The sequence below is a fragment of the Corvus kubaryi genome, unplaced genomic scaffold (assembly GCF_017639235.1).
Source record: "Corvus kubaryi isolate FWS band 111438036 unplaced genomic scaffold, C.kubaryi_AGA036_p1.0 37334, whole genome shotgun sequence".
Classification (NCBI taxonomy): Eukaryota; Metazoa; Chordata; class Aves; order Passeriformes; family Corvidae; genus Corvus; species Corvus kubaryi.
This window is the reverse complement of record NW_024581108.1, coordinates 9051510-9069512: the sequence shown is the minus strand read 5'-3', so window position 1 is coordinate 9069512 and position 18003 is coordinate 9051510. Positions and strand designations below refer to the sequence as shown.

Below are 18003 nucleotides of genomic sequence, written 5' to 3'. Positions count from 1 at the left end.
TTTTAATCGTGAATCATGACAAGTGTAAAGATGCTCCTCCAAATAAGCTAACCTTTATTTATTTACTTAATTGTAGTATATTACTGCAGGAATATGTTGACACAAAAGCAACAGCTAAACACAGCTATGTCAGAAGCAACTGATGTGACAGACTTGGTAACACACTGAAAGAGGAAGCATCTGTAGAGGGGTTAATAAGCTGCTGTGTTGGGAAAAAATAATGGTTAAAAAGCAAGGCATATGTGCTGGAGGCTTCTTAAAACTTGGACGCAGTATTATATATTGCAACAAGACTTCTCTGAAAAGCCAGGAACCATTTGCAAAAACTTGGAGCTTAGTAGGGAATTAAGGGCCAAGGTCAAATCTACTCAGTTCTCCAGTGCTAACTAAGAGTTAAAAGGGCAGTAAGAGGGCTCTATTTTCTGTTTGAAGGATACTGAGGAAAGAAAATCTGGTAAGAAGCTTAACAGTCAGCATGAAAATTTAATTCTGAGCTGCTCCTGAGTTTCTGAGACTAAAGAAGTTTGTCAGGTGAAGGGAGTATGGTTTTGTGCAGGGTTTAATACCGACATGCAAACAATAGGTAAGTTCTGATGGATTGTTAACTGGGGCCTTGTTTCCAGCAGTGCTTGAATATTGGACAGCACAGGGTATGTTACAACTGAAGATTCCTGGAGAAGCTGTCAGAGGGAAGCACTGAATAGAATGTGGGAGGTGTTCAAGAGCAGAGAGCTGCTCCTACCCTTAATATCAGATCTTATTGAGCTGTTCAGACTCTCTGTTCCTTTTCATTATTAGAAAAGAGAGGATCTAAAAAATTTCTTGTGCCCTTTTCCTCCAAATTTTGGTGAAATCTGGATTCAAACGGGATCTCAGTGTGTTAGTCATTTAGGAACATTTGGATTGCTAATGTACTGATTATGCCTCTTTTTACCACTTGGTGTCACCTTTTCTAGGCACAAGAAGCATAAAAGCCAGACACGGGTTGCAGAATTCCCGTTGAGGAGGTGGCTCACAGTCCAAGCTGTACGTGCAGGGCCGCTGCTCCGATAGATCACAGTGAGGGGAGCAACGGGGGTGTGGTGTCCACAGTCCCCCTGGAGTGACTCCTGCAGCACTGACATACAGGGCTGTGGTGGCACCCTTGGTGCTTTGTGGAAGCAAGTGATCATGTTAGGAATAAAGTGAAAAGCTGGGACATCAGACTGAGTTTTATGTCTCTGGAGACATACATATTTGGGGTGAATGGATGGTAAAGTATGAAGGCAACAGAGGGAAAACTTTTTGTGTTAATCCAGAATGTACTCTTTAAATAAAAAAACCCCAACAAACAAACCCACATTTTTCCCTGGAATAATGAGTGCTTCTTATTGGAGTAGGTTTTAAAAATCTCTCTTGTCACTCTAACTTTTATTACACTAGCTTTTTACTTGAGTTGTGTAATTACTGAATAGCTAATTTAAAAATTACCATGTGATCTCATTGGGAAATTATTTCTCTGTTCAAAGGAAGGTGGGTTTTCAATTAAACCTCTTTTAATGAAATATTTTTTTTTAATTTAACAATGTCAGTACTTTGCTACTTAAATATTTCTTGAAGTAATAAGGTAGAAAACTTAAAAGTAGAATAAAATGCATCAGGGAGTATAAATGAGATCTGGAACTGTAAAGCTTCTTTGTGTTCATATTAATAACTTCATTGCTATTTTAAACAAGACACAAAAAAATACACTTAAATGTAATTAGGGGCAATAACATACTCAGAGTAGTGCTAGTGAATGTTCTGGAAGTTACTGTCTCAATAATAGTGACCAAAGGAAGCTGTAGAGTGTAAAAAAATAATGCTTCCATGCTATTAAGGTTTTTGATTTTGATTAGGGATATGGATTTATTGAGGTTCTATATTTTTATTGAAATGAGATCCTGCCTAGCTGTCTGAAGAAATGAGGCAGTAGGTTCATCTCTCTTGAAGAATAAGTAATGGAAATGAGTAGGGGATGGAGGAGAGGAAGGGAAACATCAACAAAGGAGCCAGGGGAAATCAGGAGCAGAAACATTTCAAGCTTCCTACAGGAGCCAGTCACTGAAATATGTCACTAATAGGGTGCAGATTTTGACAAGATGAGAACAGGCACAATCCCTGCAATTGGACATATGAGACAGGGCCTGGCTGTGAAACCCTGGAGGCAGTCAATGTGGCTGCATGTTTATAATCAGCTACTGGCAGGTTTTACTGGAAGAAGCCATCCCTGAGGGAAATCTTGCTGTGAACTTGGCTAATTCAGGTACAGTTAGAGGCTGAGGACTTACAGGGAAAGATGTTCTTCCTGGGTCCTTTTGGGGGGATGCTGCAAGAGGCTCTGTGGGTTGAATGAGAGCCTGAGCCGGAAGAAGCAGAAGGATCTCACTGGTGGGAAGATTTCTCATTATATGTTGCAAGGAAGAGATCTGCAGCACATCTTTATGCCCTGAGCTTTGCTAAAAGCTCAGCTGTAGAGCACTGGAGGGCACTCAACATCAAATAAGGGAAGGCAGCTCTCTGTGGCAGTTTGTAAGGGACTGACTGGGTGTAGGCCATAAGGGAGCATATGCCATGGTGAGTAACACCACACCTAAGGGTTGTGGAAAAATTTTCAACTGGCCAGTTCCTGCTTCTGTCCTGTCCAGCAGGTTGTTCTTTTCCTGTCATTCTCAAACATGAACACCCAGATAAACATAAACTATAGAAAGCATGGTTAGTTGTGTGTGGATAAATTCTGTGTAATCAGAAGATTATTCAATTGACTCTTGGGTCTGATAATGTGTATTACAAGGTTCTGAAACTGTGTGGCAATGACTACTAACCTGCAAGATAATCAGCTTTACAAAACTGAACCAAGAGGGTAATCTATCACAGCTGTTTATTCTCACTTCATGCAGAAACTCTTTGTCCTGAGTTGCCACATAACTAGTGATCCAAGTTAAGCTTATAATCACATTCTTATCATTACATACCTCTCAGCAGCAGCCTTCTCACACTGGAAAGCTGAGTCTGCTAGAAATAGCTAAGCTGTTTGCTGCCATATCCATCATACATACACTTATGAAGTCCTCTACAGTTGTTCATTATAAGTAATGGCAGTAATTTTATTATCTGTATTGCTGTTAGGGCTGACAGAAAAGTAGCAGAACAGTATCAGCCTTTATTCACTTATGTGAAGAAGAATGTGGTTTTAAAGCAGGCTTATTACAGTGTGCACTATTACACATTCACTTGTACAAGGAGAGGACATAAATACTGTGTGAGGGAACTATGTGAGTGTATTTATCCACTTGAAATCGTTGGATACCTTTTTCAGATGTCAGGGAGCAAAGTGGAACAGGGGAATAGGGAGCATTAGGAGGAACATGCTTGCTTGCAGAAACTTGCTTAGAGGAAGGAGCCAGGGAACTTATGTGCACAGGAAAAGCCTTCCCTTTCTCACATCCATTCCCTGTGTGTCTGTCTCCACAAACAGAAAAAAACCTCTTCGAAACAGGATCTGTGAGCCCCGTGACTCTGGTTACTCGGCATTGTTGGATGATAACATACTGCAGCTAGGAAACAAGTGCTTCAGGCTTCCAGAGCTCGTGTAGTCAGGGGTCACTCTTTTGCCATTTAAGGCACTTGTTTGCATTTCTGTGGGTGTCTCTTCTCCCCTCCTTCCCTCCCCCCATATTCAGAACAAACCAAGAATCTCTTTAAGTAATGAAGTATGATTTATAGCATCATTCTGTGGTTTATGACAAGCAACTACATGGTCTAGTTTAATAAATGCTATGCTGTAACTACAGGCTTTCCTTTTCCCATTAGCTCTTCCCTTTTCTGAGCCCAACACTGAATGAAGCTGAGGAAGCAGAGCGCCACGGGGAAGGGAAGTAATGATGACAACTCTGGAATGTTTTTAAATCTACTCCCACGAGCTCTCATGCTTTTGATTGCTGTTGTAAGATTCCTTCTCCATACAAAGCTTATGCATCAGCAGAAAACGCTTTAAGCATTTATTGTTCAGTATGAAGTAAACAGGGTTCTGGGGGGGGGGGGGGAATTCTGGTATTTTTCTTCCCTCTGTAAAAAGAGGAATTAAAGAACAAAGAAAACCCCCCCTAAACCACACTCACACATTCATGGGAGTCTTAAACCATACACAGATGGTATCTATAGCGCAGCAGGGATGAAAAATACAAAATACAATTGTGTACAGATTGTTAGATTGGGATATTAACTTCGTAAGGTATTTCTTCTCATGAATACAACAGGTATCTTCTTTTAAGGCATGTATGAAGTGTTGAGATCCATAGTCAATTAGTTCCAAGCACAAGATCTTTTTTTTTCTATTCTCTTAATTCTGTGTGTGTTTTGTGTATGCTGATCACTATCACTAGCAGTCTCATCTCTGGGGCAGGCCCTATAATGCCTTGGTGCCACAAGCACAAGTACAGGCAGCACTGTGGGAATGGAAGGAGAAGCTGTGAATGCAAACCCTGACTAACTGCTCGTGTTAAGTGGCCAGCAGAAATGTGACTCAGGACTCTTCAAAACCTCCAGTTTGTGAACTGTGGCTTCTCCTAGTTTTATCCTTACAGGTGCCCTGCTAGTCTACTTTACACACTTGTTAGATTGTGGCAGCTTGCCCACACTACTGTCACAAAATAAGTTTCCTAAATATGTATTTAAGTTAGTTCTGGAATGAATACTGTACATTGTTTTGAAAAAGAAAAGAAAGACTTATGTTTCCAGTCACCTTTATTTCACTAGAAAAGTATAAATTACCATCATAAATACAGGTATCACCAGTATAAAAATTAGATTCTCATTTATAAAATAAATACTAAAAGTCAAAGCAACAGGTATCTCCAAATCCCATCACCAAGATGATTTGAATCTATACCACAGAAAACATTCATCAACTGTCTAATTAAAAATGATGCTCAAAATGCAGTAAATACTGCTACCTATTTAGTGCTTGCTGAAGTGAGTTACTACTGACTCAAATCCTGCCAAGCATTTGTTCTAACACCTACTTGGAACTATCAGGTTCCCCTGTCTGTATAACTCTAGGTGTAGTGTAATTGGATATACATTCCAGATAAATAGCAAATACCTGCTTCAATAGTGTTTCTTACAAGTTGCCAGTGTAGTAGTTTCAGTTTGTTTACCTTTATCTACATCCAAAGATAAACAGACTAAGTTAATTTTATCCAGGAAATGCAGAAGTAATAGTAGCAATTTTGTCACATCTGACCTAACAGATTATTTCACCAGTTAATATTGTTAAAAGACAGATAAATACAGGGTTTGTTTCATAGAAACAGAAAAATGTTCCTTTTAGTTAGGTCAAGGACACCTATTTTTCAAAAGTAGTGTTTTTTCCCCTCACAAGTACCGTAAATCTTCTGGCTCAATAAGGCCATACCGATCAAGTCAAACATACCTCTAGTTCAGAATCCTGTTTCAGACAGGACAATGAAAGGGGCTTGGGAACAGTCCAGGAGCAATCCCTCTGCAAAGAGACCTTGACAGTTTAGAGACGGGCAATCACCACTTGTGTGAAGTTCTGCAAGGGAGTGTTGGATTCGGCACCTGGGATGGGACATCCCTGGGCGTACGGGCGGACTGGGGAACGAGAGGCTGGAGAGCAGTGCCACATAAAGGGACCTGGGGGTCCTGGTCAATGGCACATTTAACATGAGTCAGCTGTGCCCTGGCAGCCATGAGGGACATCCCTGTCCTGGGGGGCAGCAGGCACAGCATGGCAAAGGAGGGGATTGTCCCGCTCTGCTCTGCACTTGGGCGGCCTCACCTCGAGTGCTGGGGACAGTTTTGCGTGCCACAATATAAGAAAGACATTGAGCTATTAGAGAGGGTCCAAAGGAGGGCAACAAGGATGGTGAAGGGCCTTGAGTGGAGGCTGCATGAGGAGTGGCTGAGGTCACTTGGTCTGTTCAGCCTGGAGAAGAGGAGACTGAGGGGAGACATTGTGGTCTTCAACTACCAAAGGAAGCAGAGGGTCAGGTACCAATCTCTTCACTCTCATGACCAGTGACAGGACTCAAAAAACCAGTATGACGCTGAGTCAGGGGAGGTTTCGGTTGGGTATCAGGAAAAGGTTTTCACCCAGAGGGTGGTTGGGCAGTGGAACAGGCTCCCCAGGGAAGTGCTCACAGCACCAGCCTGGCAGAGGTCAAGAAGAGTTTGGACAACACTCTCAGGCACATGGTGTGACTGTTGGGGATGGTGCTGTGCAGGGCCAGGATGATCTTGATGATCTTGATTGAGTCAAGTTGGGCCCCTTCCAATTCAGCATATTCTATGATTCTGTGATTGTAACAGGTCACCAGAATGCTCTTCCAGCCTCTGGCCACTAATGACACAGAGCTTCCTGATATGTGGATTTTTCTTCTGGACTGTCTAGTGGAGTTTGTAATCCACGTAAAGTTTGGGCTTCAGAATTCCTGTTTCAGAGAGCCTAAAAGGCTCCACCCAATTACCCAATTTAGTTTTTTTTGTTGCTGGGTTTTTTTTGCTTTGGTACTGCCACTAGTGTCTGCAATACTTTTTCCTTAGACACCATTAAGCAGCTCCTTTTCTCTCACAGCTCTTGCTTTCTTTGCTTTCTTGCGTTTACACAGAACCACTGATAGGACAATGGCAAGAGTGATAACAGCAACTGCTATCACTGCTATGATGATAAAGACTTCTGTTCCATATTCTGTAGGGGAAAAAAAAATCCAAGATTCAGCTATAAGAACCCACAATGCCACAGTGCCACAAACTCTTAGCAGTCATTCCTCTGAATGAAAAAATGCTTTCACTGTTTTACAGTCTCACAGAAGTGGAATCACCACTTCATTGTGAACTGAATACATTTTAACATGAATTAATTGAACTGAGGTAAAGCTTTATTTCACCTTGTTCATTCTAGGTTTTATCTACTTTAGTTAGTGTGCTAAAGTACCATGCTAATACCATAAGAATAAGTCAAACCATTCCCCTGCCTGTACATTATTTCTGTCCAAGTGAAAATCTATTCTAGGTTATAAGCTAGAAAACACCAAGAGAAGAGTTTTATATTTAAATTGTAATAAAATTGTAATTTATCACTTTTGTGTAAATTTTCTGGATAAGAAAGTATCATGGGTCTTTTTCCTTATTTTAGGTCTATTAACAAACTTCTTTATATTCTTTCAAGTTTGGTGCCTGCTTTGCTTTTCTCCTAATTCTTATCTCACAGAAGGTAAACAGTAATGAGCATTTTGGACCAAACCACTACAGAAAGTTAATTTGAGTTCATTTGCCATTTTAGAAGAGCTTTTCTAGAGTGCAAATATTCTTACCCGTGGAGAAGAAAGATACAGTACAGCAGTGTGATATTATTTAAATTAATATTGATGACTTTATATTGAAGAAAGTGTTATCCAAATGGCTAATCTGAAATGGCTGGCTGATTGACCTATACTTGCTAACTTATTTACCAGTAAAGAAGTCAATCTGCCAACCTCTGACTTTGTAACAGGAAAGAAAGTCTTACTCTCATCATCTGCTTTTGGCATAACTAAAGGTCAGTTCATACTATAAGTAAATGGATATGCAGGTTTCCAGCACTTCTATGTTTTAGAGCTAATCCTTCAAGCACTTACTAGCACCTGCTATTGGAAGGATCTGAGAAAAACAATGGGAAAGCAAAATGAAGCCGAAGGCTAGTGATGAGATCTGAAACCTCAGACACCTCAGTCATCAACTCAGACAATTTAACCAAAACAGCTGGGCAAAACCCAAAAACCAGCTCCAACTAACTATGGATGGTGGACTCTTACTTAGTGTGAGTTCCTCCCATGCGTTTCCATGTTCCAACTGTGTATTCTAAGTTACATAGCAAACAGTTTATTTCATAGCAGGCATCACAATGAGAAGACGTGGGGTTTTCATGAGAGCACTAAAGACTGGTGACAAATGCCACCCGATGCTCACCGTCCAGGATGCTCGTTCCTACACTGGTACAGAGCACCGTGCTCTCCTGGCCGTTCCGGTTTTCTCTGCGGGAGGGAATGACTCCCTGCACATAGAAGCAATAGTTCTTTCCGCTGTCAACGCTTACTTCAAACGTACGGCTTTTTGTTGTTACATCTTTCTGCAAAGGAAAAACGTATTTCAAGTGTCAGCTCTTAAGGTAGCGCAGAAATTGTGTAACTGTACAGAACATAACAATTATTACATAATAAAAACTAGTTACACCTTACCTTTCCAGAACTTTGATCTTTCCAGTAATAGAGTTTGTATTCCAGGTCATGCTGGAAGATATCCTGAATACTTTGAAAGCTTCCATTAGGAAATAGATATGGTGTAAGTGGATCTTTGAACACGACATTCAGTTTGGAACCTTTTTGTGAATAATCCTTTATCTCTGGTTTTCCAATAACAGCTAAACAAAGATTTTTAGAATTAAAAAACTGATATCATCTTTTATACATGACTCTTTTTCCTTCCTCCCTCCATTACCTTCCCTCCTCAAAACTATGGTAAGTATGCAAAGCCAAAGTAATACAGTGAAGACAAGTATCTTCACCCAGAACATAATGTTAACGAAATGGTCTACTCACTGCAGAGAGAAACAAATGGTAACTAAAACCTTACACCCTCCCCTACAACAGGGAAAGCTTTATACCTGAATATCTTCTCTCCAGTATCAGCATGGCTACTGTAAAAATCTACAGAAAAACCCTTTAAGCTCAATCTAAACCTTGTCTAAATCAACAGAAGTAATATTGAAAATAAATTTATAGTAAGATTTAATTGGCAATCCTACTTACTCTGACTATAAGGTGTAAATTTTTCAGAGACTGCAAAAGGTGGCTCTTCAAAGTTATCCATCTCCATGGGCATTACAGACAATATGTGTGCTGTATAGGTCTCCTTTACATTCCTGAGCACATCAGTAACATCACACTCTGTTTCTGACGTCAATATGCATTTTCTCTTTACGTCAGATGTCCGTCTGAAAAGAGCAAGAAAGAAGTGTCAATACTTTCAAACCAGATACTTACATGTTTAGATATGCTGAAAAACATTTTTCTCCTCAAACTGTATAGATTTCCCTCCTCCAGTAGAACAGTCTTACAGGTATTAGGCTGAAAAGGAGAAGAGAAAACCTCAAAAGCCACTGTCCTGTACAGCTGTATTTCACAATTCAAAGCAGAATCAAGTAAATCAAGTATGATCTATATTAACTACAGATATATGCTATAGGACACATATATGAATCCAAAATTCAGTCTTTTACATGAACTGAATAGAAACCTTAACTCATTCTGATTTTGCATTTTTCCGCAGTTGCAGAATGTATTTTAAAAAATATAAGATGCATAAATCACTTTGAAGGTGCTATGCTTGATGCATTTGAAAACTACTGCCTTAAGAAACATCAGTTGTTACGGGAAGCTCTATTGATACTGATTGTTTAATGTGACAACAAAGCCTCCATATATATGTCATTTGGTTTGGCATCTATGCAAATGCCACTAAGCACCAGACAGTAATAGCAAATTTCAATGCAGAATCACAATTTTAAAAATATTGACCCGACTCATGCAGTTCTCTTGATTTTTAAGTGATAGAAAGCAGGTCCATTTACTTGTGAAATAGCAATGAGACTATGAAAAAAGTGTTAATTTCTCATTTTACTCCCTCACAAGAAGGAATGAAAAAAGATTAGCTATTACTCCTTCAATTCTTTTCCCTCTTTTTGCTGGTGAATTAAGGAGAAGAAAAATTGGGTGATCTCAGCTGGAAGAGCGAGTGCTGACTGTTTGAATATTAACAAATAGGTTTTCCTCAAAGTAGATCAAGTTTCATTTTTCAGAATCACCTGAACTCCCTTCTCACTTCACCAGATTTCTTATGTCACAGATAGTTGGGGACAGTGCCACAAGAGATGCACTGAAAAGGGACAGAGGTCTGATCTTTGCGATGGAACAAATGTGCTCTGTAAATGTACAAGAAAGCAAACATTTAAGCACAATTCCTCTGGAACAGCAACTTCAGTCAAAAGAGGTGCCTCTGCTGCAGAACTACACCTGATTCTGTACTGAATCTTGGGCAAACAGATTTCAATTTTTTGCAAGCAAAATGTCTGGAAAGAAACTCCAAATTCAAAAATTTAATAAAATTTGTTCTGCTAAGCGTGTGCTTTTAAGTCCATTAATCTAATCACTCTCTTAAAGAATGAAAGAGCGCATTAAGCCATTACACTGGTATTTCACCTGTTAGTCATGAGAGAACACTCATTTTTATGCCACGTTTAGAGACAGTAGAGACTACAGTACCACTTTTCCATTAATATGTAGGAAGTTTGATGATGCATTTTCCCTTTAGGGCATGTTTAATAATGCTCTATGTATTAAAATGGGAGCTAAAACCAGCACAGATTTATTACTGAACTTCATAGAAGGTTTAGTGCAGTTCTGAAAGAGGCATTAGACACTTTACATAAGTTGGCTACGTTTTATGTCCACAATATCTTACAGGTTACATAAAACATGATGACAGAGGAAGTCTTAACAGAGGTAGACGAACAAAGCCCAACAAGACAGAATTATTAATTACTGTGATTCACCGACCAGAATAAAATGCAGACTCATTTATTAGGCACCTCCCAAGACTGAAGACACAAGTCCAGACACCTTGAAAGACATAAAAAGGTGCAGTTCTGTCTAATACGTGGTATGTCAGATTGAGCATCAACTCTTTCAAAGTATTCTGGCTGGGTCTCTCCAGTAGCACCAAACCCCAGAACTGAAATTCTGATCTAAAGTTTAACTCTCCATTTCTGAAGTGGGCAAAACCAGAAGTCTAAACCAGATATTTTTATAGTTGGACACTTAAGAAGTATTAACAGCTGGGTTGGCAATTTTCCTAAATCCTAACATTTGGGCACTTTTCCTCAGAAATATTCCAACATGCTCTCTTTTAATTTTCTTCAATTGCCATTAATGAACATATCTTGGTGTTATCTACTTACCCGTGTATTTCTACAGTATAGAAGTAGCCTGATGGTTTTGGTTGCCACTGTAGTATAGTTTTAAAATTAATTGAAGACCAAGTTATATTGACTGCTGTTGGCAGTTCTTCATAGCCTTTAAATACAGAAAAGAAAAGGGTGTCATCAGTCATGTTACATATAAATCCTGTTTCCCTGCAGTCAGTGTTTAGTTAAATGAAGCAGTTGCCATTTATTGAAACTTGGAAACGTTTTTTCTGGGGAAAAGGCTCAGTCCTGCCCTTACTAAAGGACTGCTTGTCTTAGTAAAGGAATCTCTTCTGCCAGAAGTGAAAAAAAAGAAGAAAATTGTTTTCTGTCTTGTAACTCCGAAATTGATGAGTTAATTTGGAGTTCTGTTTAATACTTTCTTTTTGATCCAAGACGTCTGCAGAAGATACAAAAGCTTGAAGATACACATGAGAATGTGCAAGCACTGAACAAACGCGGTGCAGTTCAAAATCATCCCTAGCTGTATCTGCTGCAGAAAGCGTTAGCGCCTACATTCCCATTTACATATTTTAGAAAGATAAAGTCTTTTTAAAAATCAGTGGTTACCCTACACACCTACTACATCTGAGCGGGGCCACCCCAGGATGAGCTCGTGTCTCCCTCAAGCAGACGGGAAGCCAGCGACCGCTGCTTCGGGGAAATGCCTGGGACGAAGCCGGATGGGAAAACCCCTCGCACCCTTGCAACCTCTGGAAAACCCTCACCCGCTTGCCTTCTCTACCTCTTCGACAAGCTCAGAGCTGGGAACAAGGGGAGGAAATCTTGCGGCTTCACTGCAACTGCAACCCCGAAGCCGCCCCCGCTCCCCAGCGCGGCCGCAGCCAGTGGGGAACCCACAGCAGCACCCAGCCCCGGGCGGCCCGGGCGGCGGAGCGCTGCAGGAGCAGGGTCGGCTCGGAGCCGGGACCCGCCACGGCCCGAGGGCGAGTGTCGCTGTCCCCTTCCCGCCAGCGCGGGGCAGGTCTCCTCAGGCTCCCTCAAAGACAGCCTGTCCGGAGGCTCCGAGGGGCCGATCCCCGGCGCCGATCCCTGCCATCCCGCCCCGTCCGCCCGTCCCGCGGGCCGTCACTCACCGGCGGCGGCCAGGCGCCACAGCAGCGCGCTGAGCAGCAGCGCCCGTGGCGGGGCGGGGGCGCGCAGCATCCTGGGCGGCGTGAGGGAGCTGCGGCAGGCGGCCGCCGCCGGGCTATAAAGGAGCGCGGCAGCGAGAGGCGGGACTGAGGCCTCGCCCGCGGGGCCGCCCAGCGGGGGCGAGGGCACGGAGCACGGCGGAAGCGGTCGGGCACCGCCGGGTTGAGCAAGCACAGCGGGGGATCTTCGAGGAAAGTGAGGGGAGGGGCGGCGAGGGCCCGGCGTGTCCCGCGGGCTCCGGGCGCGGCACCGCGTCACCCGGCAGAGGCCCACCTGGACGTGAGGGCACACCTGGACGTGCCTGCGGTCCGTGTCCCCCTGCCTGTTTGGTGTCACCAGGCACTTGTTCCACCCCTCCCTTCTTCTCTTGAAGTACTGGTGAAACTAGACACCGCTGGGTAACCAGCTTCATCCACTGCAAACCTTTAGCTGGCTGTCGAGGGGCACCGCAGCTCGGATGTGGCTGCTCTGTGAGGCAGCCGGTCATGCAGAAGTGATGTTGGATTCATCAACTTTGATCTTGTACATTCTGAAGGGCTAAATATGCCAGTCCTTGCCTCACCACACAGGACGCTGGACACAGCTGCTCAGCCAGATCACATCCTCTGTTCCCTCACTCCGTGCGTACATGAACCCTGTCAAGGTTCACCGGTCCCGCTAGACAGTAAGTTTCAGGTGTTCAGGGCTTAGTACCTCACCTCTCCTATAAACCAGGGGCTGTTAACCCTTTTCCTATAAGGTCACATTGGAAAGGTATGCCATTTTCAGAGGAACGGGGAATCTGTTTCTGACAGAAGGTTTTCCGCATCTCAACCTCTGTGCCAGGCTCCTGGGCTGTGTGGGGCTGTCACGGTGACCCCTTAAACCTTTACCCAGGGGTTGCATGTTGTGGTTCTGTGTAATATTTAAGCTCTAGAGGGAGCTGTGTTCGCAGGAGTTCAGGACTGCCATAGGAAGGTAGGAAACAGACCATGCAGTAGAACCTGTGTCATAATTCAAGGGGACCCACACATTTACAGTCTTAGGCTGATCCTTCTTTTTATTTTGATGCTGATTTGGCACAATTTACGTGGAACATATAGGTAAGAGAAGAAGACTAATGGGGAAGTTTCATATTTAATTACCTTTAATTTTCATGATTGACGCATACTTGTCTGCAAGCAATCCGTTTTCTCTCATAATGCAAAATAAATGCATATGGAACAAACTACAATGTCCATGTCAACCACAGTCTGCATCGGAATTCATACAGTATGCTCTAAAGTGCACCTAAACCCATGATTCTTAAGTTACTGTCATACCTTCATTAAAATCCAGCCATACACCTTCTCATTTTCCTGCTTTGTTTTTGATCAAATTTCAGTACTGTCTCTGTGTAGCTGTATGCCAACATTACATCAGCCAAAACCATTGCATGCTTTTATCTTGGTGTAGAATACAGATCTTGTGTGTCTAGCTTTTCAAGATGGTGACCTTAGAAGATCACAGTTGATTTTCAAAGGACTTTAAAAAGAAAAACAGTGCTCACATGTTTAAAGAAATAGATGCTTATATAAAACTTTAAAATCACCTTTAGGCTTTAATTCCACTTAATTTCATGTAGTTCAGTCACAGAAGATGAAAAGTGGGTCAGAGGTGGTTTCCAGTTTTTATGCAGGTAATCTCAGGATCCCCTTCTCCTGCCCATTCCTTCGTACTCACATGTCTTCTGTCAAGAGCTCCTACACTTGAGATAGGTGAGGAACCATCCAGACCTTGTCCAGACTAACCAGTGTGATCACAGCTACCTTATTCCAGTTTCCAGCAAGATATTTCCGTGTTCACTAACACTGGGCTTTTAGATGTCCTTCTTGCTGCAGTGTGAGAGAAGGAGGCCAGTGGTTTGCCAGAGTAAACTCTTTAAACCAGCTTGCCTACCAGCTGAGGGGAGCTGTGTGGTTGGAGGAAGTAGGATAACTTTACCAAGCTAGCCATTCTGAGGGAAGGAAGTTGAGGGGAAAATTTGAAAGATGGGGGAAAAGACAGAATGCAAGGGGTCAGTGCAGCTAGATCAGGTTGGCGCGATGGAAAGGGGAGAAGCACTGAGGCGAGGAGCTGCTGCTGCCACCTCTGCTCTTCTTTCTCTTCTTTCACCAAGAGCGGATTTGACTACAGAATGAGAACTGCTCAGCGCTGCCTGGCTCCAGGCATCAACCAGCATGGGAGAGGAGAGGAACTTCACACAGCCTGGCATGGGCTGATGCCTCTGAAGTCTGCTCAGCAGCCAGAGACTTAACTGTGACATTCTGGTCACATTTCCTGCCCACTTTATGGTATTTCAACAGCTCATTTAACACAGAAAAATTGTGCCCTATTCCAAACATATGTTGCTACATGCAGGAGAGCCTTCTGCTGACGTAGAGCTCTGGCAATTTGTCTAGAAACTTAGTATTTGGCTCCCATGGTGGAATGCCAAAACGTAGGCATCATCTCTCTACATGTCTCTAACCGATTTAGTCATCCTGTGCTCATTTTACAATCAGCTGAGAAAAATTTCATTCCTAAGGTGAAGTACATATTTTCCTAGTATAGGCATCTAAAGCAAGTCAAATGAATCTATTTCAGTGTTGAAATAAATGGAACATTTCTATTGATGGAGACCAGGATCTTGCTGTGACTTTTTAGAATACATGGGAGACATGCAAGAGCATGAACCCAGCTGCAAACTTCAGTTTAGACGACCTCTTCCACTCTGTGACATCTTAACTCTAGTGAACTGGATGGAATCACAGTTGTTCCCCATTTGGAAGGTTTGCCAGAATGCAAGCAGATTCTGCAGATTTTCTTTCCTTGATATGTATGATATGGGACCAATTGAGAAAAGTGAGGAGAAAATCAAAACTAAATCTGTGAAACTCTTTTTTTTTTTTTAAGGAGGTGCGTGTATTTATTTTTACTGTATAACCTGCCAAGTCTCTAAACTGGTTTGCTTAGAGAGAGCTACAAATAATTCTTTGCTTAGCAAAGCAATTGCCACATCGTGTTTTCTGTACAGTCATATATAATTATTGAAGGGGAATGCCTCAGGTGACATCAGTGACAGATTGGTTTCTTTACGCTGATGGTTTTGCAAGACTGTAAGTAAAATTTTGTAATAGTTATTAATGTTTTGAAAGTTTGTAGTGCTATAAGCATTCATCACTCCATGCTAGCATAAAAGTCAGCAATATTGTCATGCCCAATAGTGTAAAATTCATGTGTGAGCAAGATTTGAAATCACTGAGAGCTTTATCCACAATGAAATTCCTCCTGATATTTATCTTGAACTTAAATCTTTGTTTAATTTGTCTAAGTGACCCATATGATTGGGTAAATAATGTAATTATACAATTAATTATATTTCATTAGAAACCCCAGAAATTTAGGTAACAACCTCTGACTTAGTACCTGCTTCCATAAATATCTTAGTATTTCTCTTGCAGAGCTGCTTTATCAAATCCTGGGTTATAAATGCATCCACAGACTCACAAATACCACTGAGAAACAATATTTGTAATTAAGAGGACTTGTATAATGTTATAAAATTAGTTACTAAGTTCCCTTTTTGATGCACAGAAACTTAATTAGTACAGTTTCCCTGTGGTAAGCAAAGTCATTAAACTAGTGTAATGGAGTGAGGAATCAACTTTTATATCTAAAAGTAGCTGTGTTTATTCCTGAAATCTCCATACCAGTGAAAGTCCCAGTATCATGAATTCCTTGTGAATCGCTGATTTTCTTATTATCTAAACTATCATACATTATTCTGTGATTCTAAAGCTACCATGTGATTTTATAAAATCACATGTAGCTTAACAGAAAATAATAAAGTTTCACTGGGATAGAACTAGTTTAAAATTTAAATCCAGTTCTGACATTAATGGATCTTCCTTTACCCAACTAATGAGTAAACAAAATAGATATAAAAATTGAAATTAGCAGAAGAGATTTCTTACAGGGGAGTCAGAGGTAAAATACTTATTTCTTGTTGATAGTAGAAATCCTGAAGCAAATACTTGTATGTTTTTCTGAAATTCTGCTTTAAAAATTTGTGTTGTTTCCACATTGGTCATACACATATCTCCTCATTTATCGTATGAATACTTTAAAAAGAGACACTAGCACAGGAACAAATCTTGGAGGAGTTTTTGAGTCTGGAGGGGCTCTGGGATCCTGTGTGGAAATGATGCCTGCTTGGGAGGCAGGGCAGGCATCCCAGGGAGGGAGGCTTTGAGCCTTTTCCACTCTGAAAATTCTTGTCAACATTGTTTTGGCGTTACCTCCAAGTTCCTGTTTCTTACTTGCAGAATGATGTGTGATGTGTTTACTACCCTTTTCAAAATCTTGTTTTGCAGCACTATTTCATGAAAAATAATTTGACCAACATATTTGTGTGCATTTTATTTCTGTGATCTTCAGTGATGTCTTGGGGTAAATAAGATTGTGTAAATGAAAATCTAAACTACGCTTTGGTTGATTTGGTGCGTGGAAGACTTCAGAAAGCGAGTGACTACAGCAGTAGCACAGCTGTGTTGTGAGGAGTGCCCGGGTGCTGCTGTAGTGCTTGAACAGCTGTGTGTGTTTACTAGTGACGCTCTCCTGCTAGAGGACAAGCAATTACAAAAGTAGTGATAAATGTCTCTGGAGCACAACAGAAACTATGGAGATAGAGACACTAAATTGTATCAGTTTCTTCTGTTTGGCTTTCGTTTGGCTAAACCAAAGTGTTCCAATTTTGAATCTGTTGACACCGTGATGCTGTCTGTTTTCCCTTTATTCCAGGTGTTCTGTCCCAGTTGTGAAGTTGCCTCTTGGAGTATTTAGTTCACCCTGTTATATCTTAATGACATAAATTAATCCTGTGGTTCCTATGCATCTCCCTCAGAAGATTTATTTTTCCCAAGTGTTGTTAGGCACAAGCGCAACTACTAGACCTTATTTATTCAGGTTTTCTTCTCATGCCTGAGTTTGTGAGGAAGAGACCAAACTGAAAAAAAACCCTAAAAGCAACATTTATAAGTGACACATATAAAAGCACATATTAAGTGACAATAAAACTTGTTTAAAAGGAGTAAATACATTAAGAGTAGCCTCTTTTTTTTTCATATTGAATTCAGTCTCAGCTCATAACTCTTTAAATTTCAGGACTGAAATAAATCCATTTTACTAGACAGTTATTTACAACTGTTAGTAAATCTTATTCCCCTCTCTCACAGATTGTTAAAAAATACTGACTTATTAATATTAGATGAGGCATAAATAACTTCTCAGTGAAGGTAGTGCTAGTCAATTTCAGTGTTCTTTAAAAATATTTGATATCAGCATGCTTTGAAGGTTAGGCAATTACGTGAGTAAGGTAAACAAAGCTTCAATTTGAACAAATGTGGTCCCTAGACTGTCATTAAACCTATTCTTAGGCACTCTGACAGGTAAACAGCACTCCGTTTGACTTTGCTATTGTAATGTTTAATCTTCTCGTAAAATGACTTTCTCTTTTGGAGTAATTTGATACAACAAAAACCCCATTCTATACTAACCAGCAAAATTAAATTGAGTTTCTTTAATATCCTGCATCTTTGTTCTTTGACATTACATTACTTTTCTGATGCTGCCTTTTTTGCTGGGGTGGGAGTGAGTACAGTAAAGATAATTTAAAAATGGATCAGATTAGCTATAGGAGAATAATTCTGGATTTGATAATCAGACAAACAGCCTGTTATGCCAGTAGAACACTATTCGAATGCTACATTAATTATCTATTTAACTTGACATAATTGCTCACAGCTTAC

General features: G+C 41.1%; 1 protein-coding gene across 1 annotated transcript; it reads right to left on the bottom strand.

The window, feature by feature from the left end:
* Positions 1-4746: 4746 nt before the first annotated feature.
* On the bottom strand, positions 4747-12243 carry F3 (coagulation factor III, tissue factor). The gene is made up of 6 exons (XM_042030150.1): positions 12139-12243; positions 11036-11150; positions 8829-9013; positions 8259-8440; positions 7990-8149; positions 4747-6730 (listed from the first exon to the last, which is right to left on the bottom strand). The coding sequence occupies exons 1-6, from the start codon at positions 12206-12208 to the stop codon at positions 6582-6584; spliced, it is 861 nt and encodes a 286-aa protein (XP_041886084.1). The 5' UTR covers positions 12209-12243; the 3' UTR covers positions 4747-6581.
* Between the last annotated feature and the right edge of the window lie 5760 nt (positions 12244-18003).